A 23,297-nucleotide genomic window follows, 5' to 3' on the forward strand; every position below is an offset into this window, starting at 1 on the left:
ATTTGTGTCACAAACAAAGTACATCAATGAATTGGTTGAAAGGGTTGATTTACAGGATTACAAACCTTGTGTTACTTCATATCTCCCATATCACAGATTACTTAAGAATGATTGAATGCCATACCATAGTCCTGATCAATATAGAAGCATTGTTAGAGCTCTTTAGTATCTCACATTTACAAGACCAGATATAATATTTTCAGTGAATCAACATGTTAATTCATGCACAATCCTATGGAATCACATGTTATTGCAGTTAAAATGATCATCATATATCTCAAATGCACTTCAAATCTTGGTATTCAATTTAGACCAGGACCAATACATGTCCAATCCTACAGTGATGCAGATTGGGCTGGTGACCCAAATGACAGAAGATCCACTTCAGGCTTTGTTATCTATCTTGGTTCAAATCCAATTTCTTGGGCATCAAAGAAGCATCACACAGTTTCAAGGTCTTCCACAGAAGCTGAGTACATAGCTTTAGCAATCACAGCTGCAGAACAAGCTTAGATTAGGCAGTTGTTTCATGTTGATATTCATCTACCTCCAGTCCTATATTGTGATAATATATCAGCAATAGCTCTTTCAACAAATCCAGTGTTTCATGCCATGTCAAAACACATTGAGATAGACTATCACTTTGTGAGAGAAAGGGTCACTCGAGGAGATCTTCATATACAACATGTTTCTTCTGCTGAGTAATCTACAAGTATACTTACAAAAGGCTTGTCAGCACCCTTATTTCAACAACAATGTGGCAATCTTATGCTTAGTTCACTTGAGCATACGATTATGGGGGATGTAAGGATCCAAGTGAAGAGGAGATCAAGGGTCAAACTAAATGACACTTGTCAATACATTAATGAGCAAGCTATTATAGGTTGTTACAAGTTAGTTAAGATAAGAAGGAGAGTTAGTTGTTTAGCTAAATATCAACTAAGTAAGGAAGAAATATATAACAACCATTGTAATCATAGCTTGCTTATCAAGAAATCAATATACAGTTTCACTTTCTCTTCTCTCTCTCTCTCTCTCTCTCTCTCTCTCTCTCTCTCTCTCTCTCTCTCTCTCTCTCTCTCTCTCTCTCTCTCTCTCTCTCTCTCTCGTTCTCTCCCTCTGTATTCTTCTACATTCTATGAACCTCTCAAGAACAAATTCATCAATATTAACAATAATGTCGCCTAAGATTAATTAAGCATTGCAGGCTAAAGATACCATGTATTGAAAATATAATCAAATGAAATCTATATGATAGTTTTTTACATAAACAACAATATCAACATGGCAAATGACATTAGAAGTAAATTACAAAGGTGGAAGAGAGAAACGACGAATATCGTTAGACAAACATTTAGGGTTTAGATATTAAGTATTGACACCAATCCTCATGCTAGCCTATTCTCTCAATAGCTAGCAATGACTAATATTGTTAGACAAATATTTAGGATCGTTAATATTTCGTTTTTAGGGTTTAGTTTTAATTTTTGTGTTAAAAATTGAGGGAAATTATATGGGATAAACGAGAGATGTATAACAGTATACGAGTAGAGGAAGGATGATGTGAAAAATATAGAAGAAATGCGTAATAAAAAAAACACAAAATATAAATAAATAAATAAACTATTTTAGTTGTTTTCTTTTCAAGATTTTCTTTTCATTTATTATTCTTTATCTCTTTCCTTCTCTTCCATCACCCTTCTTCATCCCTCCTTTCTCCATATGTTTTCCTCATATTTCAAGTACAACAAATAAAAACTATAAACTAAAACAAAATAGTTATCAAATGGACCCATATATTGTTAGATTCTCAATATGAATTTTACACTTAAACAACAATTAATTAAGATTGGATAATGGTTCAAATTTACAGTATGAAAACATAAGCATTTTATATTGTCTTAGAAGATTTTCTTTTCTTTTAATCCAACTGTGTATATATACATATATATACATACACATTATATATATATACATACATACATACATACATACATACACATATATATATATACACATATACATATATACATATATATGTATAGTTCTATGATATATTAAGCAAATGAGAATGAGGAGTGTGACAATCAATTAATAAAAATAAGGCTTCGACCAAAAAAAAAAAAAAAGAAAAGAAAAATTAAGGAAAATATAGATCAACCATATATGCTTAACTCCGCAATATCTCTGTTTTAAGTCTTGTGTTTAGACTTCTTTTATGTGTACATGTAGACTATAATAAAGTTATCAATTGTGATTTTTGTTTCATAGTGATACATTAATCGCCAAAAACCCCCCTCAATGGAGGTGACTTAATTGTACATATAGTCCAGGTTTACACTCATATTTACACCAGAAACTGAAGTTTCATGACAAAATTAACTCCAAGAAATAGAACACAATTATATAAAAAAAAGAGAGACAGAATAAGGCCAACTTGATCTCCAAGATTCGATTGCATGTCTTTTCCTCTTTGGAATCACTTAGTCACCATTTTTCTCTGTCCACATTTTGGAGTCTCTTTCAATACTTCTCATCCTGTCTTTTATTTTTCTTAGAAATTTCAGAGATTGCATGCGCAATTATTTCTCCATTGAATTTTCATGCAATTGAATAATGAATATATCTACTACCTTCTGATTAAATTAACCTACATATAGCCGTACCTGTACTACATTACGACACAAATCCTAACCCTTAGTCTAAAACTAATCATATATACATCCATAACAATTTAAAGTACTTGCGCAATTAAAGGAAAAGAAATTAACATTCTTTTCAAATGATCAGTTTAATTAATGAACCGAGGTTTCTAGTTCGTCGTTTATTTTGATCTTCTTTCAGAACGTTAACTTTGAGGTGCTTATTTGTTTTCAGGCTTCAAAGCATTCCTGCTGGCCAAATATTTCCAAAAATTAATGGACAAAAACATGGCCAACACCACTCTCAGAGGACAAGGATCTCAATTACTTTGACCCTCTTCCACTCAAGTGTCACTCCATTCAATCCATGTGTGCAACAAATGTATATCAAGTTAATTAATTTTCTATTAATTTACTGTCACTATGCATATTAGAGTCACATCTTGAAAGCAGGTCACTTTAATTGAGAAGGTAGATTGAGAGAGATTGAGAACGCATATACATCTTAAACTATATGGTTTGTTGTCTTGTTAAGAGATTCAGATAACTATATTAAATGATGGTCAAGGTGTGAACTTGACTTACTAGAATCGTTTTCACTGGCTTCGGATGATGGTTCCAGTACAGATTAAACTATGGCTTCCATTCATTATTCTTGTTTTGCATGTCGACCTTACTCTCCTATTTCTTTTCTTCTTGTCCGATATATATGCTTTTTATTTTTTTTATTTTTTTATGGTAGAAGATAAAAGATTTGGAGTTCTCATCGGTAGTTTTTGCTTAGGTTGAAGTTATGGATTCTTCTTTTCTCGATTGTCTTCATAGTTATATGTTTCTATGGAGTTCTCAAGCTATTGCTGTAAAAGAAGAAAAGAAAAATAATAGGGTGATGCTAGAGAGACCATTATTTTATAGACAACATGAGTTTATGATTGAATTTCTTCTTTAAATCATTAAAAATCGAATATCCTACTATCAACATTCAACTGCCACATCATGTGGATTATAGAATATGGAATAAAAAAATAGTCTCCCCAGTATTTTTTCAAATAATATTGGTCTAGACAAATATTGTAGCGCATGCTTGGTCTTTGATGGTTGTTGTTGGTGTAACTGAACATGGTGCTTATTTAGAACAAACATTGACCACTTATGTTTGATCTAGGATAAATTTCGACATTGGCTTATGGGAATTTGAATTGGAATTGGTATTGAAATTGACGTTGGAATTTTGCATTGGCATTGACATCGACATTGAAATTTTTTATCCACATCAGTACCGACATAAATACTGGTTTTCTTACAAACTTAGGAAATTCAACAACAAATTAATAGAATAGCAGTTTAAAGTTACTAACCTTTGTACCTTAATTGTCTCCTCAAGTTAAGCTTTGCTTTTGACGTGGTATTTAGATGGTCTATCTTTTACTTACCATATGGATGCTAGATTGATGACATGCATATTAACAAATGATATACAGAGATTACATAAGAACTTTTAAAAGAACATCTTAGTAATTTAGATAGCCAAAGAGAAAAAAAAAAAAAATATGACATACGCGTGTGAATTAATTTGGCATGCATGCAGGGAAAATTAGTCCACCTAATGGACCGTGTGAAAAATCGTTAACTTGATGGTTGACGAATGGAATGGCCAATTGTTATTGTTTCTTTTCCTCAATTATTGAAAGACAAAGACAAAGCTGTTAAATGCACAAACCACCTGGTGTAGTTAGTCGATAAATTAATGACTTGATTTGATTGATTGGTTAGACAAACTCATCCTCCCACGGCAATTGCTCCCCAGTGGGTTCTACAGTTCGTGTTTTGGAAAACATCTGTATACCATTTTCTTTTTCTTTTGGAAGTTTTCACTGTGAACTCTTCACGAAATTGAAAACGATTCTTAATCACCAAAATATAGAATATCAGCATATATTAGCTCCCCATATGATGTAGTTTGTATATATAATGTGATATTTTGCTAAAGGGAGAGGTAGTTTGTTTAAAATTTTGATACAGAGATTCCCTCGCAATCGCACTATTCGGATTCTTAACATCGACAGCTTGCAGCCAACTCCACAGCTTCATTTTTAATTGGCATCAAGAATTAACAAAACAAAAACAATTGAAACCACAAATCTCTAAACAATAATTCCGACAAAACAAATCTTTTTATAATTAATATTTAACAATAGTGCGATTATGTAAATCCGAAACAGAAATAATTAAGTTAGGAATTTTTAGAAATTTAAACACTAAGTTTGGATGAGAGAAATAAACTTAGAATTTTGACAAAAGTCAGAATTTATAAATTGACTTGCCCTAATTCCTTTGTTTTGATTTATAAACATAGAAATTTAGAATTTTCACCTAGAAAAAAACTTGTAATTTGGAACCTCCAATTCCCAAGTTTAAATTTTATGTAAATATGTGTCATTTCCAAATTTTTATGAGTGAGAGTTTAAAAATAACAAATTTCGTACTCAAATTCCATTGTTCTTTTAGGTTAACCAAACAAGAAAAATCACAAATTCTAGAAAATAAAATTCCATCATTTTAAAATTCCTTTGTAATATTAAATTTATTTATCCAAACATAGTGTAAAAGATCTTTCTCATCAAACTTCGTATTCTTGGGAACCAAAATTTTCTCTTGTCTACATTTACTATAAATATAAACACTAGACATTATAAATAGAGAAATTTTATATGCACCCAATTAACTTATCTTTACACCCATTAATTTTTTTTTTTAATTTTATATTCCAATTATGCCCTAATGAAAAGATGGATGTAGAAAGATATTATCAACTAGTGAATGGGTGGGTCGAAGTGGCCCTGAGAACCCCAGTTGGTGGTTGGGTGGGTTGTCGGTAATCGAAAAGAGGGATTAACGGAAGGTGGAGAAGAACGGTAAAATGATAGTGGAGGAGGGTTGTGGCCTTCAACGAAATCGGGAGATCGTGTTGCCTGAGCTAAGTTGGGTTCGTTGGAGAAATATAGGGCTTCTGATGTTGATATCGATCACTCTCTCTCTCTCTCTCTCTCTCTCAAATTTTGGTCTCTCATCAATTCCCTCTTCACCCAATTTCAAATGACTACCAGCTTTTTCATCCTGGAAAGCATATATAGCTTTTTAAATTGTCCACGTTTGGGACTGCATCCTTATTCCACGAACTGCAAGATCAAACCGGTCTTTTGAGCTGCAATTTGCTAGTTTATTTATTTATTTTTTAATTGGTTCATTAAGTTTTAAGGAAACTACAAAAAATGTGTGGAGATCTCGGGTTCGAAACCCGCTGTTGGTGTGGAAGTCAAACTTGTGGTCAAAGAAGGCTAAAATGCCTTTGTAAGTTTTTTCGACCCCAAAAGACCGTGATTTACCATTTGTTGTTCCTCTTTTTAAAATTTAAAAAGAAAAAAATTTTAAGGAAATAGTAGTCGGACAAAAATCTAGCCCCATAGAGATGAGCACGAAGAATTGAACAATGACGAGATAGAGAGTAGGTCGGCGACGACAATTTTTGTAATGACAATCGGAATCAAGTCCAATTACTGACATAGTAGGTGGTTAGATGGGTTTACGTGTTTGTGTTATTTTTTATTTTATTTTTTTAAGTTTGTCAGTTTTGTATTTGAGGGTAAAAAGGTAAGTTTGAGGGACAAAATTTTCAAATTAGGTGTAAAAAAAAATTATTGGATGTAAATAAAATTTCCCTTATAAATATCATAATTTTTCAAGCCCTTCTCCTTCTCTCTCGTGATTTCCCTCCCCACTTTATCCTCTAAATTTTAGGTCTAGAACATATCTATTTTTATGGGAATATATTTAATTATCTCGGTGGCCCTCTGCCCTCTTCCACGTTTAATTTAAATCTGGAGGAACACAAGTGGGTCAGGTGGGGAACACCCTAATTTTTTTTTTCTTAAAAAACCCTGGATCTGATTTTCAAGAGTTATTAATTTCGTTCTACAACCTGAACCTTTTTATTTCAATATAGACCTAATAGGTTACTTAGTACTATGATCTAGTGGTATACTTTTTCATTTGTAAGTGAGAGGTTTTAGGTTCGATTTTCATCAAAGACAAGTTTGAACCATATTATTACTAACCCATTATGAGGCTAAGTCCGCTTATTCCCTTTAATGTAGATAATATATATGGTCCCCAGCCGTTGCAAACACTGAGCGAGAACGATAAGGGGCGCACAATGTCGTTGCGCGGGGATGCGATTCGCCAAGCTGGGGCAAACAAAGCCGTTTTGTTAAAATTAAAAAAAAAAAATATATATATATATATATATATATATATATAGAGACCTAATGGAGTGTACTGCATGAGTATTACTTAGCCCTAAAAAATAATTGAAATATTATCTTCTGTTTTCTAGAGACAACCCCATGTGTTGCTGGCTACTCCCAAAGAAGGGAGGGTTGTCTTCGATGAGATGTTTTGCCATGGGTAGTGAGCAAATACACATATTAATTGTCTAACATTTTGGTTCAGAGGAATGGGAATTAGCAAATGACACACATATTGATGTTGGATTAATTTGTTTAAATTGACTTGGGAGGAAAAGTAAACAACTAATTATTCAGTCTTGCTTTGTGGTTACTGTGTTTTTTTCACAGTTGTGGTTATAGGGTATATGGTATAGTTTGGAGATCATATTCGAGGCTTCAATGTTTAATGTTGCTCCAAGACAGATTTTTATTTCATTTTTGTGTACAACATGTGTATATATATGATATCAAGTTAAGGGTGCATATCCATCGATAACGTCTATAAAAAGTTATTTCATACTAAGAGTACCCACATGCATGTATAAGGTGTTGATATGGCCCATATGGGTATCATAAACTTCCTTTTTTCTTTCTTTCTTTTGAATATATACAGGATTGAAGAAGAAGACTCTAATCACTAGGATAATCCACCACTTACCCTATAAATGTCTTTTCAAAAATAAAATTTACATACTTGAATTCTTAATATAGAGTTTCATAGTTTTAATAAATATTTTATAAATTAATTTAACAACATAACATATCAGCTGATATATCAACAAATAATAGGTGTAAAGGTTAAGGATGTCAGAAGACATATACATATATATGTGTGATAACCTCTTCCTCTTCGTCACCTCATCTACCACAGTTCATTCTCCCTTAAAATAATTCGTATCTCTCCCTCCGAAAATTTAGGGTATTGATCTGTTAGAAATAACACATTGGGTTTTGCGTATTTGTTTATTTATATGCGTGTGCATGCAGTATTTGAAAGAGATCGAGAAAATTAAAACGTTGTGTACCGAATGGGGATGAGATAGCATCAAATGTCTGGGAGGAATATCCAAATGCTTAGAGCCAAAAGCAGTTGTGTATTTTATTTATTTCTTATGTATTTTTGTGGTTTCCTATAACTATATTTACCTCTAGTTTCATGTGCATATTAATTTAGTTAATCAAGAAGAAACCGTGTTAGTGTATAAGCATTGAGCTAATCTGAGTTTAGTAAAATAAGTCTTGTATTTGGTCGTGTATCCACTTTGGTTATTTTCACCAAGTGTAGGGCTTATATTGTAATTTTGTCTAAGTGACATGTGGGAGGATCCTTGAACTTAGCTAGATGTGTGGCTGAGATCATTTCCTGATGTAATGGTGAGAATCCAGACGCATAACTAACCGTTATGCAGTGCAATGTGAGTAAAAATGAGAATATAGAAAGAAGAACATTCTCTGTGATTTTGCAAAGAGAGAAGCACTCATATTCATCTCTTTTTTTCTGTGATTTCCTTTTTTCTCTTGAATCAACATACTCTAAATCAAACTTTAACATGGCCTCAGAGCTAGGTTCGATCAATTGAGATTTGCGCGTGAACTGTGAAGCTGACGTTATCGACGTTGAAGCAATCGAGCTACATTTAGGCTCGTTCTGGTTCAGGTGAAGTCACTTGAACTCTATAGAAACCAAATTCGATTTGTTTTGGTATCATCTAAGCGAAGAGATGGCTGGATCTGGAAGTTCTGAGGTGAGAACTCCGATCTTCTTCGGTGAGAACTAAGAGTTCTGGAGAATCAAGATGGTGAGGATCTTCAAATCTCACGAGCTATGGAAATTAGTTGAAAAAGGGGTCACGACCTCAGATTCGAAGAAGAAGAAGAAGAAGGTTGAAGGGAGCTCAGAAGATGAAGACGATGAGAAAACAGTGGCTGCGTATATGCAAGATGCAAAAGCTCTAGGTATTATATAAAGTGCAGTCTCTGATCAAATATTTCCTCAAATTGCCAACGCCGATTCAACGAAGATGGCATGGGATATGCTATATGGAGAATACCAGGGTGGTGATTAGGACGGTCGGTTAAACTCCAAAATCTTTGACGTGAATTTGAGTATACTAGAATGCATGATGACGAATCATTATCTAGGTATCTTACACGTTTAAATGAACTGATTAACCAAATGAAGACATTTAGTGAACTATTATCGAATGAAAGACTTGTGCTAAAGGTTTTAATCAGCCTTAGCAAGCCCTATGATCCCATTTGTCTTGTGATTGAGAATACAAAATGTATAGAGATTGTTGAATTATAGGAGGTTTTGGCAATTCTAAAAAGCCAGGAACATCGTTTTCATATGCACACTATTGATGCTACTGAGAAGGCATTTACCTCTTTCTCTGTGAGTTCAAAAGGGTAACAGAATAGCGGTAACTCTCAATCTAGTGGATTTAAGACTTAGAAGAACTGGAATGCAAAAGGCAAGAAATAAGACTCAAAGCCTAAGTTTCATCAAAAGTCATTTATAGATCCTGCACAGAATGCAAATTCTTCATCCTCTATGAATCAAGAAGTGACAAAACCTCAGTGCAAAGTATGCTCAAAGTTTCACTTTGGTGAGTGAAAATATAAGGGAAAATCCAAATGTCATAACTGTGATAAATTTGGACATTGGGCTAGGGAGTGCACTGTAGGTAAGGCTATTCAAAAGGCTAATTTTGCAACTACTGAAGTAAAGATGAATGGAAATTGGTATATTGATAATGGATGTAGCAACCATATAATAGGAAATGTCAATCTTCTTGTTGATGTAAAAACCGATGTGGCAGGAAAAGTGCAAATGCCAACTGGTGACCTTGTTAATGTGGCAGGAATGAGATCTCTTGTGTTTGATACAACTAAATGAATGAAATATATCAGAGAAGTGATGTATTTACCAGGGTTGAAAGAGAACTTGCTAAGTGTTGGCCAGATGGATGAGCATGGATATTACTTGCTATTAGGGGGAAAAGTGTGCAATGTTTTTGATGGACCATCAGTTGATAGTCTGGTTATAAAAGTAAGAATGAAAGAGAACAGATGATACCCTTTGTCCTTGATGCACAATGATCAGATTGTATTAAAGACTAGTATCAGTCCTTGTACCTGGACTTAGCATAAGAGGCTAGGTCATCTCAATCTCAGGAGTCTCAAGCAACTTAGCGAAAATGATATGGTGCATAGTCTTCCACATCTAGAAGATGTTGATAGTGTATGTGAAGGATGTTAATTGGGAAAACAACATCAAGATTGGTTCCCAAAAGAGTAAGCTTGGAGAGTAAGTAGTCCACTAAAGCTAATTCACACTGACTTGTGTGGTCCTATGCAAAATGAATCAATTGATGGGAACAAATGCTTTATGCTTCTTATTAATGATCACACAATGATGTCATGGGTTTATTTCCTAAGACATAAATATGAGGCCCTAAATTGCTTCAGAAAGTTCAAAGCAATGGTGGCATGTGTGGTTTCAAAGTGAAGTGTCTAAGGAGTGACAGAGGGGGTGAGTTTGTGTCAACTAAGTTCGACAAATTCTTAGAGACTGAAGGAATTCAAAGGCAGCTATCTATGACATATACTCCACATCAAAATAGAGTAGTGGAGAGGAAAAATAGAACAATTGTGGAGATGGCTAAGGCAATGTTTCATGATAAAAGCATGCCATATTTCTTATGGGCAGAAGCTGTTTACATTCTAAACAAGTCACCTACAAAAGCTCTTGGCAATCTAACTCAATTTGAGGCCTACAGTGGCATAAAACCAGGTATTGGTCATTTAAAAGTGTTTAGATCACTCTGTTATGTGCATGTACCAACTCAGATCAGACAAAAGCTTGATGTAAAGAGTGTCAAAGGTGTGTTTATGGGATATGCAACATGTGAGAAGGGGTACAGGGTATTCGATCCATATACTAAAAGTTGATTTTCTCAAGAGATGTAGTTTTTGATGAAACTATGTCTTGGAATTGGAAGGAAAACTTAGAGAATTCTGTTGCTGTGACTTATATTCAAAATCAACCTGAGAATGTGATTGGTGTGAGTTCACATAGACTGAGTAAGGTTGAAGATAGTGTCTCTAGTTCTAGTATCCTTCCAAGTACTAAGGAACAAGAAAGGGTCACTCATGAATATGAAAAGATTGCTCAGCCCTATGATCATACCCTATTGAAGTGGAGAAATATAGGTGATATACTAGCTCAGTGCAATCTCTACATTGTGGAGCCAGAGAAATATGAAGAAGTTGCACAAGATAAGTCTTGGATAAAAGCAATGGAGGAAGAATTGTCAATGATTGAGAAGAATGAGACTTGGGAGCTTGTAGATAGACCAATTAATAAACAAGTCATTGGAGTTAAATGGGTGTTCAAAACCAAATTGAATTTGGATGGTTCAGTGCAAAAGAACAAGGCAAGATTGGTTGCCAAAGGGTATGTACAGAAACCCGAAATCGATTATAATGAGACATTTGCTCCAGTTGCTAGACTGGATACAATTAGAACCTTAATTGCCCTTGCTGCATAAAGAAGCTAGAAGTTATACCAACTAGATGTTAAATCTGCATTTTTGAATGGAAAATTGCAGGAAGAGGTGTATGTTGATCAACCTGAGGGATTTGTAATTAATGGCAAGGAAGACAATGTCTATAGACTGCACAAGGCCCTTTATGGATTAAAACAGGCACCTAGAGCCTGGTATTTGGAGATTGACATCTATTTTGCTCAGTGTGGATTTGAGAAAAGCTTGAGTGAAGCAACTCTCTATACTAAGACAAGGGGAAAGAAAGATATACTAATTGTGTCTATCTATGTGGATGACATAGTATATACAAGAAGCAATGAAGAGAAGTTGGATGAATTCAAAGAAGACATGAAGGTGAAATATGAAATGACAGATTTAGGACTTCTCCATCATTTCCTGGGAATGAGAGTAATTCAAACTGATTCAAGCATTTTCATTCATCAAAGGAAGTGTGCTTCTTCTTTGTTGAATAAATTTGGCTTAAGTGAGTGCAAATATGTCTCTATCCCACTTGTTGCTACTGAAAAATTAAGCAAGGATGATGGAAGTGGTACAGCAAATGAAGAGCAATATAGGAAGATTGTGGGAAGTTTGTTATATCTCACTGCTACAAGGCCAGATGTGATGTATGCATCTAGCTTACTGGCTAGATATATGCATTGTCCCACAAATAAGCACTATAGGATAGCCAAGAGAGTTCTCAGATATGTCAAAGGGACACTAGATTATGGATTGAAGTATGAAAAAAGGAAGGAATGCAATGCTAATTAGATACTGTGACAGTGACTTGGGAGGTTTCATTGATGGCAGCAAAAACACATTAGGTATGCATTCTCCTTTGGAAGTGAAGTCTTTTCATGGGCATCTGTTAAGCAAAATTGTGTTGCACTCTCAACTGCAAAGGTATAGTATATCAGTGCATCAGAAGCCATAGCTCATGCTATATGGCTCAAATTTGTTCTGGAGGATTTTGGGGAGCTACAAACTGAAGCAACTCCTTTACAGTGTGACAACACATAACTCAGAATCCAGTGTTTCATCAACGGACAAAACATATTGACAGAAGGTATCACTTTATTAAAGATGCCTTGCAGCAAGGAATTATCGATTTTGTCTATTGCCCTACCAAGAAGCAAGCAGCAGACATTTTTACCAAAGCTTTACCAAAGGAAAGGTTCAACTATCTTAGAGATAAGTTTGGAGTCATATCAGCTCAAAACTTAAAGGGGAGTGTTAGTGTATAAGCATTGAGCTAATATGAGTTTAGTAAAATAAGCCTTGTATTTAGTTGTGTATCCACTTTGGTTATTTTCACCAAGTGTAGGGCTCATATTGTAATTTTGTCTAAGTGACATGTGGAAGTATCCTTGAACTTAGCTAGATGTGTGGCTGAGATCATTTCCTGATGTAATGGTGAGAATCCAAATGCTTAACTAACCGTTATGTAGTGCAATGTGAGTAAAAATGAGAATATAGAAAGAAGAACATTCTATGTGATTTTGCAGAGAGAGAAGCACTCATATTCATCTCCATTTTCTGTGATTTCCTTTCTTCTCTTGAATCAGCATACTCTAAATCAAACTTTAACAAACCGTAGCTCTACTCAAAGTCAGTCCAGACGACGTCAACATAAACTTGTTTAGCTCCTCTGACGCAGTCAGGATGTATTTACATGTTTTGTGATGTTCCAAACTACTACTTAGGTTATGCAGAAATTTTCTCAAGACCCAACTGGTCGGTTTATTTACTATAGAGCAAGAAATTCGTGGTATTCCAAAGCTATAACTAAATTACTGTATATGTTGTCATAGGTGACAATTGAAAAGTCATACCATAAAGCATGGATCTAGAGTATCAAAGCTTTGTAGTGAAAGAAATTGGAGTTCTCTGCAAACTGCAGAAGTCAACTTTGCCAACTAATTAGGCTGTAACTTGGGCGGCTTAATGGAAACTTGATCGTGTAATTAAGTAGGCCTATCTCAACTACTAACATGGTCTTAGAGGGTTGCATGCAATCTAATTAGTTAACTCCTCAATTACACACACACACACACACACACACACAAAGGATCGCTCAAGTGTTAACTAATTATTAAGTTAAACAATGCTAATTACTGATATAGAGATATCCTACAAAGTAATTTCATGATGCGAATAGTTATTTTTTAGGTCATCACTCATAGATTATCTCATAATTGTGAGCATTTCCTATTGACTATACACTATGTTCGTCTATTTGTCAAACCATAGTTCGAAAACTATAAATAACTTCTGATTTTAGTGAATTTTGTAGAGATGACCTTTTAGCGATAACCTAATAAATGATCGGTTAAAATTATTAGAAATTTGTGAAATGTACTCAAAGTCTCAAACGAGTGGCTAACACCATTTTAGGTGACTGATTAACTAGTTAGCCCTTGAGTGTTCTGAATATACACATGAAATGATCGGATCATTAAGAAGGTACATTATATTGGACTACAGTTGCTATATTTCGTACAAATACTAAGATTTAATTACGTTAATTAGAACCTCAAGAGCTTAATTAAATTGACAATGACTACATTATCATATGTCTCACCAGCTATGCGGTTCTGATCCGATCTTGTGATTCGAATGGTTTATTTTTTCACTCATGCATCTTTCAAAGATTATTATTTTAAAATTGTTACTCTTACCATATATTTGTATCATCATTTGTATCATTTCTCTTATAAAGACCGGACCCACATGTGTTGGTGAGTGTTACCTCTAGTAAAGAGATTGTACAATATGTGGTAAGTCTAGCATTACTCTTATTATTTATTTAAGATTTTGAAATTTAAAGACTACATTAATGAAGGAGTGTCTGGTGAGTTCAAGTTAAGACCAAGTATAATTCATTGATCCTCTCTCCCGATCTCTATGCATATGAAAGAAACCTTCTATTTACTGAACATTAGGTGGGAATCATATATCATATATAACATTATTACTATCTAATAGCTTAAGTATTAGATTATTTACCAAGCATGTGAAGAAATTAATTTATGTGAGGAAAGTAATTTAGTGAGTTCATTACTATTTGATGTGTCCATAATCAATTAGATATAACAAACGAATTTAATTTAAAAATAGACAAATATTTGGTTAGTGAGTTATAATCATAAGATATTAAGAGAAGAATTTGAAGAAGTAGTAGGATTAATCGCGGCCACACCCACATGCTCGTGGGATGATCCCAGCATTTCCCAAGATTTTCTAATTCATTTAAATAGATGGCCTGCACTCTCCAGTAGTGACCTGGTACTATACCTAAAAATACAGTAAGTCTGGAAGATGATCAGTAATATCAGCATGACAGCTTATACGATCGTATATGTGTAAGAAATATCACGATCACCATCATCATCATGATCATGATGGACAGTGCAGCATGCATGCATCGATCATGCATCACAGTCCTCAGCTTTCTGAGTCCCCTCTTTTTCCCACAGAGAAAACTCATCGAGAGAGACAGAGGTATCACGGACGGTCCTTTCAAACGCCTCGGGAACTACATGCATATTCACGCACAAATTTACACACTCATGTCTGATACATCTCTGCTTAAGTATTAATTTATTTGAGTCCAACTTTAATTATGGCAATAATCATTTTAAGCCGATCAAATTCGACAGGCTGGTAAAAAGGCAAGTAACTTTCTGAGAATTACCTTTTTGATTCGATCGCTAGCTTCAAAAACCCTTCACCTTTTAACTAATTATATATTTGTAAACATAATTGGGGTTTGAGCTCAGAAAACAACAAAATGCACACTACCCTACACATTCTGCTTTCGCTTGCAGCCCCTAGCTAAAGCTAGCTCATGACTATGCCTCTCACACACTTCCACTTTTGAGTACGTGTGTGTAGAGAAAGACTGGCTGAGTTTATCGTTATGTCACATTCTAGGATAATAATACATTATTACAAGTAAGTTTTCCAGTTTACAGCAAAGTATTATCAAACTAAAACAATATAATAATAACGAAATCATTTCATATAATTTGCTCTCATGTGTGTGACTCTACTGTCTGAGGAGATAGCGAGGGTGGTGGCCCATCAAAATATACGGCTGACCGACTTTGAGGATAAAGGAGAGACATAAACGCGTGAGACTATATGACAGCAGAGAAGAAATATAGAGAAAGAGAGAGAGCTTAGCCAGAAAAATATACAAGATGATACGTTCTCTTTTAGGCATCATGTTTTTTGGTTTTTTTCTCTTAGAAAATCAAACAGACAGAGGCAAAAACCAGATCATCATCAACCTCTAGCGTCCTATATTTTTGTGAAAGGGTTTTTGTAATTTAAAGTATTACTTAAGGAAACAACACTTGACTTCGGTTTTGGCAGAATCGATTGGAGTGTAAGTCTAAACACAAAACACTTGTTTTTTTTTCTTTTTCTTCTTTTAGTCTCCTTAGAGCCTTTCCAAAACTAGTCTGTTTTTCTTTTATCTTTTTGTGAGCGACTAAACTACAAAGAGAGAGATGCAAATGATGTCCGGTGATGGGTTTTCCATTAATATGCCATCCGCCATTGATGGGTTTGCTCAAGAGCATCAACTAAATGCAAACCCTAGCGTCCTTAAACCCAATCCTCCTAACCCCGTCGCGAAGAAGAAGAGAAATCTCCCAGGAACACCAGGCAAGCAACCTACCGCTACTTCATTTATAATATTATACTTTAATTTCCAACTTATGCTTTTCATTCTCAGGCGGGCACAGAAGCCACGCTAATCTTCTCTGAATCTCCTCGAACATACAATACATATATTCAATTTACTAGTACATATTTTGGTGGGTTTGTTCTCTATTTGTTGTTTCATACTTTGGCTCAACAGATCCAGATGCTGAGGTTCTGGCCCTATCTCCGACGACCCTAATGGCAAAAAACCGTTTCGTCTGCGAAATATGCAACAAGGGTTTCCAGAGAGATCAGAATTTGCAACTTCACCGAAGGGGTCACAACCTTCCTTGGAAGCTCAAGCAGAGACTGAACAAAGAGGTGAAGAAGAAAGTTTATATTTGCCCCGAGAAGACCTGCGTCCACCACGACCCATCGAGAGCTCTCGGAGACCTCACCGGAATAAAGAAGCATTTCAGCAGAAAACATGGAGAGAAGAAGTGGAAGTGCGAAAAGTGTTCGAAGAAATACGCAGTCCAATCGGATTGGAAAGCTCACTCCAAGACCTGTGGGACTAGAGAGTATAAGTGTGACTGTGGAACCCTTTTTTCCAGGTAACATATCTCCATAAATACAGAGGGTTTTTTTTTCTATGTTTGAGTAATTTAATGTTTGCTTGCTTGAAGAAGAATTGAATGCTCATAACGTGTATAGAGTTTCATGAGTTTTAGGGTTTTTAAATTAATGCAACCATATATATATGATTGGGTAATAAATGGGGTTTCATTTTTTATTTATTATTTTGTTTGTTTTTTTTTTTTTTTTTTTACATGAAATTTCCCTTAATTACAGGAAAGATAGCTTCATAACGCATAGAGCATTTTGTGACGCCCTAACTGAAGAGAGCGCTAGGCTCGCTACTTCATCAGTTGCTGGAGCTCCTACACATCTCAACTTTGGAAATGATGCAATGTTAAACAATCCAATGATGAACAATAGTCAAGCAGTAGTTCAAGATGTGTCTCCAATTTCCATGCAGTATGAGCAAGGTTTGATGAGGCAAGATTTTAACGGCTTAGATCAGCTTCATCAACACGAGAAGTCTAGATTGTCACTTTGGTTGAATCAGCAGGCAAATAGTAATTCTAATCAGATTAATCTGATGGATGACATGCAAGCAAATCCTAATCATCCGCTTTATCTATCATCATCAAGCTCTAATACTTTTCCTGAAATGGTGCAAATGCCATCATCTTCCAACAATGTCAATCTTTTTGGCTCATCTGATTCCATGTCAACTTTTGGAGCTTCAACAAGTGGTGCGAATCTGTCATTGTCACCAGTTCAAGAAAGCGGGACTAAGAAACTCATCGGAAACAACAGTAATCTGGTAGGCAGCAGCGTTTCTAAGCCACCGGCAGCCCCAATGTCCGCCACAGCACTTTTACAAAAAGCAGCTCAATTGGGTTCGACTAGAAGCAGCAACAACCAAGGCAGCAGCTTGGGTGTAAATGTAATGTCCTCGTCATCTTTTTCCAACACTTTGATGGGCTTCTCGAATTTGAACCAGGATCGATCGAACGAGCTTCATCAATTTGTTCAAAATGCACATCAATCACGTGGTGGTAGTGCAAATTTGAGTTCATTAACAAGTTCATCATCACATACTAGTTCTACTACACTTGAGCAGCTGATGAATACCATTCAAAGGGGTTCGAACAATATCGGAACGATTGATCGTCAAAACAGTCCAACTAGAGACTTTTTGGGCATGGGAGGAGGAGGAGGAGGAGATCATGCTGATCAGTTCTCCCATAACAATAGGCAAATGTTTTTTCCACAAGATCTAGCCAAGTTTGCATCTTCAATGAGCCAATTCACTAGCAATCACTAGAGTCCTAATCGGAACACTCGGGGAAGGACTAACATATACACCTTCTAGACACCACAGTAGTTCCCGTGACGAATAATATAATGTTGTATGTAAGTCTTTCTCCATATTTTGTTGTGTTATTAGTGTGGAATACTGGATACGCCATGTAGTAAGTAAGTCATTCTCGAAAACTCGAGGTTAATGTTGACATATATTTAAACTCAGTTTGAGTCAGGATACTGAGTTGATGAATTCAAACAGCTGGGGACCGCGTACTTGCTGAAGGATCAATCAGAGAGGGAGGGAGGGAGAGGGAGAGAGAGAAGGGGGGGGGGGGGGGAGTGTCCCTGTGGCTGTCTCTGGATGCAGTAGGCAAATGTGGTCACAACTAGCTTAGCTAGAGAGTTATGTATATTTACATCTTTTCGTTGCTGTTTCGGTTGTTTTACCTTGTGTGCGTTTTTTTTTTGGTAAATGAATGATTATATTAAATGAGAACCAACAGAAGCAACAAATTACAACACAATAACAGCAACAAAGACCGAGATAAAAACAAAAAAAATGCAGGAAGCCTGTAAACAGCTGCAACAACCCAACCTAACAACCAGCACCAAAGGAAGAACAACTACATAGTGATTCTCCATTCTTGAGAAATAGGCATACTTTGTGAAATCCCGTCCCCAATTTTCATTATTTAATTACGCATTTCATATTTAGACGATTTCATTTTTTATTTTATTTTCGTTAATTGAGTGTTAATTATTTAGTTACAAAAATTTGAATTTTCATGAATAGTCATTTAAAATGTGGGGTCACACTTAGTGTTGCACATACCCAATAATACTGAAAGTGAGAGGCGCTTTGGCATCTTTAAGAAGAAATATGAGGCCGTCGATAATTTCAACAGTCAGGAAGAAGGGAGAAACTCGTTGAGGAAGGGCATAAACAAGTTTTCTGATATGACAAGCAGAGAATTCTCTGCAATGTATTTTGAAGGTTAGACTTACGCACCTTCAGTCTCTACCTCGTCATCACTAGGAAATTCTACGCCTTGGGAGTATCTTGTTGTGCATGTTCCTGACAACATTGTCTGGAGGCTTGATGGATTATCACTCCAGTGAGAGATCAAAGTCTTTAAGGTAAGATTTATTTACTTTTAGTTAGTTCAAATTTATTCTTTATTTTGTACTTGTATCTTTTTATTTTGGCCTTTATACATGGTTGGTCCTTGCGTTTAATAAACAACACACACACACACACACACACACACACACATAAATAGGTTCTTCTTGTTGAGAAGTAAGCTTGTTTCAGATCAAACCAAGCTCAAGCTTCTGCAATCTGTTCTTCTTTTTCTTCTTCTTTTTTTTTTTGAAGTTTAGTTCTAGTTGCGATATATGGCTAGGATTAGAACATCTCAATGGCTTGCATTATGTCAGTTGTCATATCAGCTATGTGTGTTTAAGTGAAAGCGTGATGTGCACGTGAGATCACCTCAGATGCTTGACTCGTGTGGGGCATGTGTAGCTCCAATTGTTATGTTATTCCTTTCCTTTTGTTTTGGATCTCAGTGTGAATGCTTAAAGTGTGTGAATGAATAAATAGGAGCTACGAACTCCATCTTCTTCCTTAAGCACAGATAGCAACTTCAATTTTCTTTCATTTAATTTGCACAAAACACTGAGTAATACAATTCAATTTAGTTAACAAACATTAACATGGTCTTAGAGCTTGGTTCGATTTGAATCAAGGGACGTGAACTTTGAATAAATCTTTTGGGTTTTCAACGAAGAACTCAATTGAATCAAAGAACGAGATGGGTTGGATCTTGAGCTGAGCCTCGAGCTCCAATCTTCAGCGGAGTTAACTACGACTTCTGGTGTATTGGAATGAGGGAGATTTTCAAGTCTCAAAACTTCTAAAAGTTCATGGATTAAGGTACCGAAGCAGCTTGGGGTGTCTTGAAGCAGTAGTATAAGGGTGACTTACAAGTTATGGCAGTGAAACTTTAAGGTATCCATCATGACTTTGAATATCCTAGAATGAGAAATGGTGAAGCATTGTCTGATCACTTGACTTTTAGATTATTTGGATTTGATTAATCAAATGAAAATGTATGGTGAAAATTTTCCAAACAAGAGAATTTAGAAATTATTGATTAGTTTTACTCCAACATATGAATGCATCATATCTGTGATTGAGGGAACTAAGAAGTTAAGTGAGATTAGTCTAGTTAGGTGGTTGCTACATTCAAAGGATGTGAACAAAAGCTTATTAGGCATGTTGAGGATGAAGATGTGACTGAGTGACATTCAGTAGCCTTAGTATGCAGGCTAGAAATAGTTCCCAACTTAGTAATTTCAAGAATAAGAAGTTTTGGAAGCATGAGAGATATTTGGGACAATTTTGAAATGTAATGGCAACAAGAAAATACAAAGGAAGGTTGTAAAACTTGTGGAAACTTAAACTATAGTGAATGTTGGTTCAATGGAAAACAAAAGTGCCACAAGTGGGACAAATTTGGTCACATTGCCACGGATTGCAAACGTAAAATGGTTCAACAAGTTCATTATGCCAAGCAAGTTGAGGAGGAAACTTTAATGTTCTTTGCATGCGATTATGCAACCATGGTTAAGAATGAGCATAAATGTTTCATTGATAGTGGTTATAGTAACCACTTGATTTCACATGAGTCATTACTCATAAATGTGAACATGACTGTGAATACTATGATCAAAATGGGTAATGGTCAGACTGTACAAGCCACATGGAAAGGTACTTTACTGATTAAGACTAAGAATGAAATAACATAAATTAAGGAAGTGATGTTGGTTCCCGGTTTATATGAAAATTTGCTTAGTGTGGGTCAAATGATCCCACACGGATATTGTAAAGTTTAGTCTTAAGTATTTGGCTTTACTTGTCAAATATTGTATTTGTGTACCACATGCTCAATTTAGTTTTAGACTACATTATCTAATTATGGGCTATTGCTACTGGGATTAAACATTCAAGAATGTGGCTCACTTCACTTCAAAAGGTTTGGTCATGCATGTGCATTTCATGTCTGTATTCTTGGTGCATTCTGTTTAGTTTTGTTGTTTAGTCAGAATTACTCGCTGCTTTCCAGCTGGTTGGGCACACAAATTAAGAGTTGCCCATATGGGCTTCCTAATAGCTTTTTGCTGATGGTCAAATCTCAGCCCTTAATCTCTTTTGATTAGTTTGTCATACGACAAGTGTCCTTGGTAGGTGAAAAACAATTTGATGCTTTTGGGGTTAACATCCTCGAGCTAAGGTTCTTTGTTTTTTTTTTTTTTTTTTTTTTTTTTTTTTTTTTTTTTTTTTTTTGGTTTTTCTAGTTCAGAATTTTTTTTTAGAAAGAGAGAGAATGTGCCTTCAAAAATTTGAGCTTACCTCTTCTTCATTTATGGAACCCTAGCTGTAAAACTAAGTTCATGCATTAAACACCCAATCATTGTATATTAGGGTTGCATTGTTTTAAGGTTTTGCGTTAAGTTCTTGGTCTAGTTTTAAGCTTTAAATCCATTTTTAGACCAAGCTTTTAGATTCAAGTTAAAATCTTCCTTCAATTGTTTGACTGGAGAATCTAACTAGCTGTTTGAATCCAGATTTTATATGCACATCATAACAACATATCATTTCATTGATCGTGTTGATATCAGTGCCATAAGGTGAAGAGCTCATAAGGAGTTGCCACTTAATGAAGACCAAGGGAGTTCATCTCGTGTAAAGCAAGGTTGCACAAAGGTAAAGCTGCTTAGTAGATAGGGATCTAGGAATTGAGCTTATGTGGTCTTTATATGAACCTTGTTTACACTAATGGATTGGACTCAGTGGAGAATCCCTAATTTTTTAACCCAGAGGTGGGTTTTTCCGACCAAAAACATCTCATGCAATTTATCACTACTTTTTGCTTGTGATATATATTCATCATTATTGGCAAATAGATAAGTCCATGCAACTAAGATTATCAGAGTTAAAAGGTGCACTGAACTGGATCTTAGTTAGTTAGGAACACTTTAGTAAACTGAGCCTTGAATTGACTACTTCCGCTGTGAGTAAACTGACATATCTGATCTTAGTTGATGAGTGTTGCTGACTTGTCAGACAAGCACATATATAGATTTTAAATTGCAGGTTATTCCACCTGGTATCAATTTCAATTAGCATCAGAGCTTTGCTCTAGATATATATAGAGTGATCTCTGAGAGCTACTGGTAATGGGTGGAATCTCACCATGGATCGTGATCGTGCTGCAAGATGTTGCGGGATCTCGCAACTCTTCTCTGTTCTTTGATGGTACAAATTATGCTGCTTAAAATGAAAAGTTTCAAATCTTTCTTGAGGCTTAAGATTGTATTGTTGTTGATTATCTCACCCTTGAATGGAAGGCTTCATCGAGGCTGATGGAGAGTCTATGATTAAGCCAAAAGGTGAATGGACTCAAGGAGAAATTACTTTGGCCATGGCTACTAGGAAAGCAAAAAATGCTATTGTTTATGCCATTCCGTCTAATCAGTTTGCTCATGTTTGATATTGCACAACTGCCAAGAAAGTTTGGGATAAACTCTGAATTCTTCATAAAGGTGATAAACAAGTGAGAGAACTAAAGCTCTAAATGACTATTTCAAAATTTGAGGATTTAAGAATGCTCGAGTCTGAAACCTTATCTGCCTTCTATGAGAATGTTGAAACGTTGACAAATGAAGCCTTAGGGTTAGGGAAACCTATTGATGAAACTACCATTGTTCAAAAGATTTTGAGATATTTACCCAAGAAATTTCAAGCAAAGAAGGCTGTCATTCAAGAGTTTCAGGACCTAAATAAGATCAAGCTTAGAAAATTGGTTGTGAAACTCATCACCTATGAGATGGAGCTTAATATGGATGAAAATGACTCCAAGAAGAGAAAAGAAGTGGCCCTTCAAAGTGTTGTGAACAGTGAGGGTATAACTGGACAAACCTCAGAAGATGATATTGCCCTACTTGTCAAAGAATTTAGAAGGATTCTCAACAATAAAGGAAGAGAGTTCAAAAAGATTGAGGAGTCCTCTAGAACTCAAATCACCAATCACATGGAAAGTTCACTTTTGGTAGAAAACAAGGAAAATTTACAAGTAGAAATGACAAATCTCCCTCAAGAGAATCTGGTCTCTGCTTTTCCTGTGATGTTAGTGGACATCGTGCTGCTGAGTATGCAAACAACAGGGAATCAAGTCAAAAAAAGGATAAAGCAATGATGGGTACTTAGAGTGAAAGTGAAGGTGAAGGGT

At 35.4% G+C, this 23,297-nt stretch overlaps 1 protein-coding gene across 1 annotated transcript; it reads left to right on the forward strand.

The window, feature by feature from the left end:
* The first annotated feature begins 15,736 nt into the window (after window positions 1-15,736).
* On the forward strand, window positions 15,737-18,225 carry LOC137744024 (zinc finger protein BALDIBIS-like). Its single transcript, XM_068483885.1, has 3 exons — window positions 15,737-16,149; window positions 16,346-16,742; window positions 16,981-18,225. The coding sequence occupies exons 1-3, from the start codon at window positions 15,993-15,995 to the stop codon at window positions 18,020-18,022; spliced, it is 1,596 nt and encodes a 531-aa protein (XP_068339986.1). The 5' UTR covers window positions 15,737-15,992; the 3' UTR covers window positions 18,023-18,225.
* The last annotated feature ends 5,072 nt before the right edge of the window (window positions 18,226-23,297 follow it).

Source organism: Pyrus communis, chromosome 9 (assembly GCF_963583255.1).
Source record: "Pyrus communis chromosome 9, drPyrComm1.1, whole genome shotgun sequence".
NCBI lineage: Eukaryota > Viridiplantae > Streptophyta > Magnoliopsida > Rosales > Rosaceae > Pyrus > Pyrus communis.

What these genes read in the sequence shown, in the direction of transcription:
- LOC137744024 (XM_068483885.1), top strand. Translation starts at nt 15,993, where the DNA reads ATGCAAATGATGTCCGGTGATGGGTTTTCCATTAATATGCCATCCGCC. An exon ending in AAATCTCCCAGGAACACCAG is followed by an intron (nt 16,150 to 16,345) that starts GCAAGCAACCTA and finishes TTGGCTCAACAG; the next exon opens with ATCCAGATGCTGAGGTTCTG. An exon ending in TGTGGAACCCTTTTTTCCAG is followed by an intron (nt 16,743 to 16,980) that starts GTAACATATCTC and finishes CCTTAATTACAG; the next exon opens with GAAAGATAGCTTCATAACGC.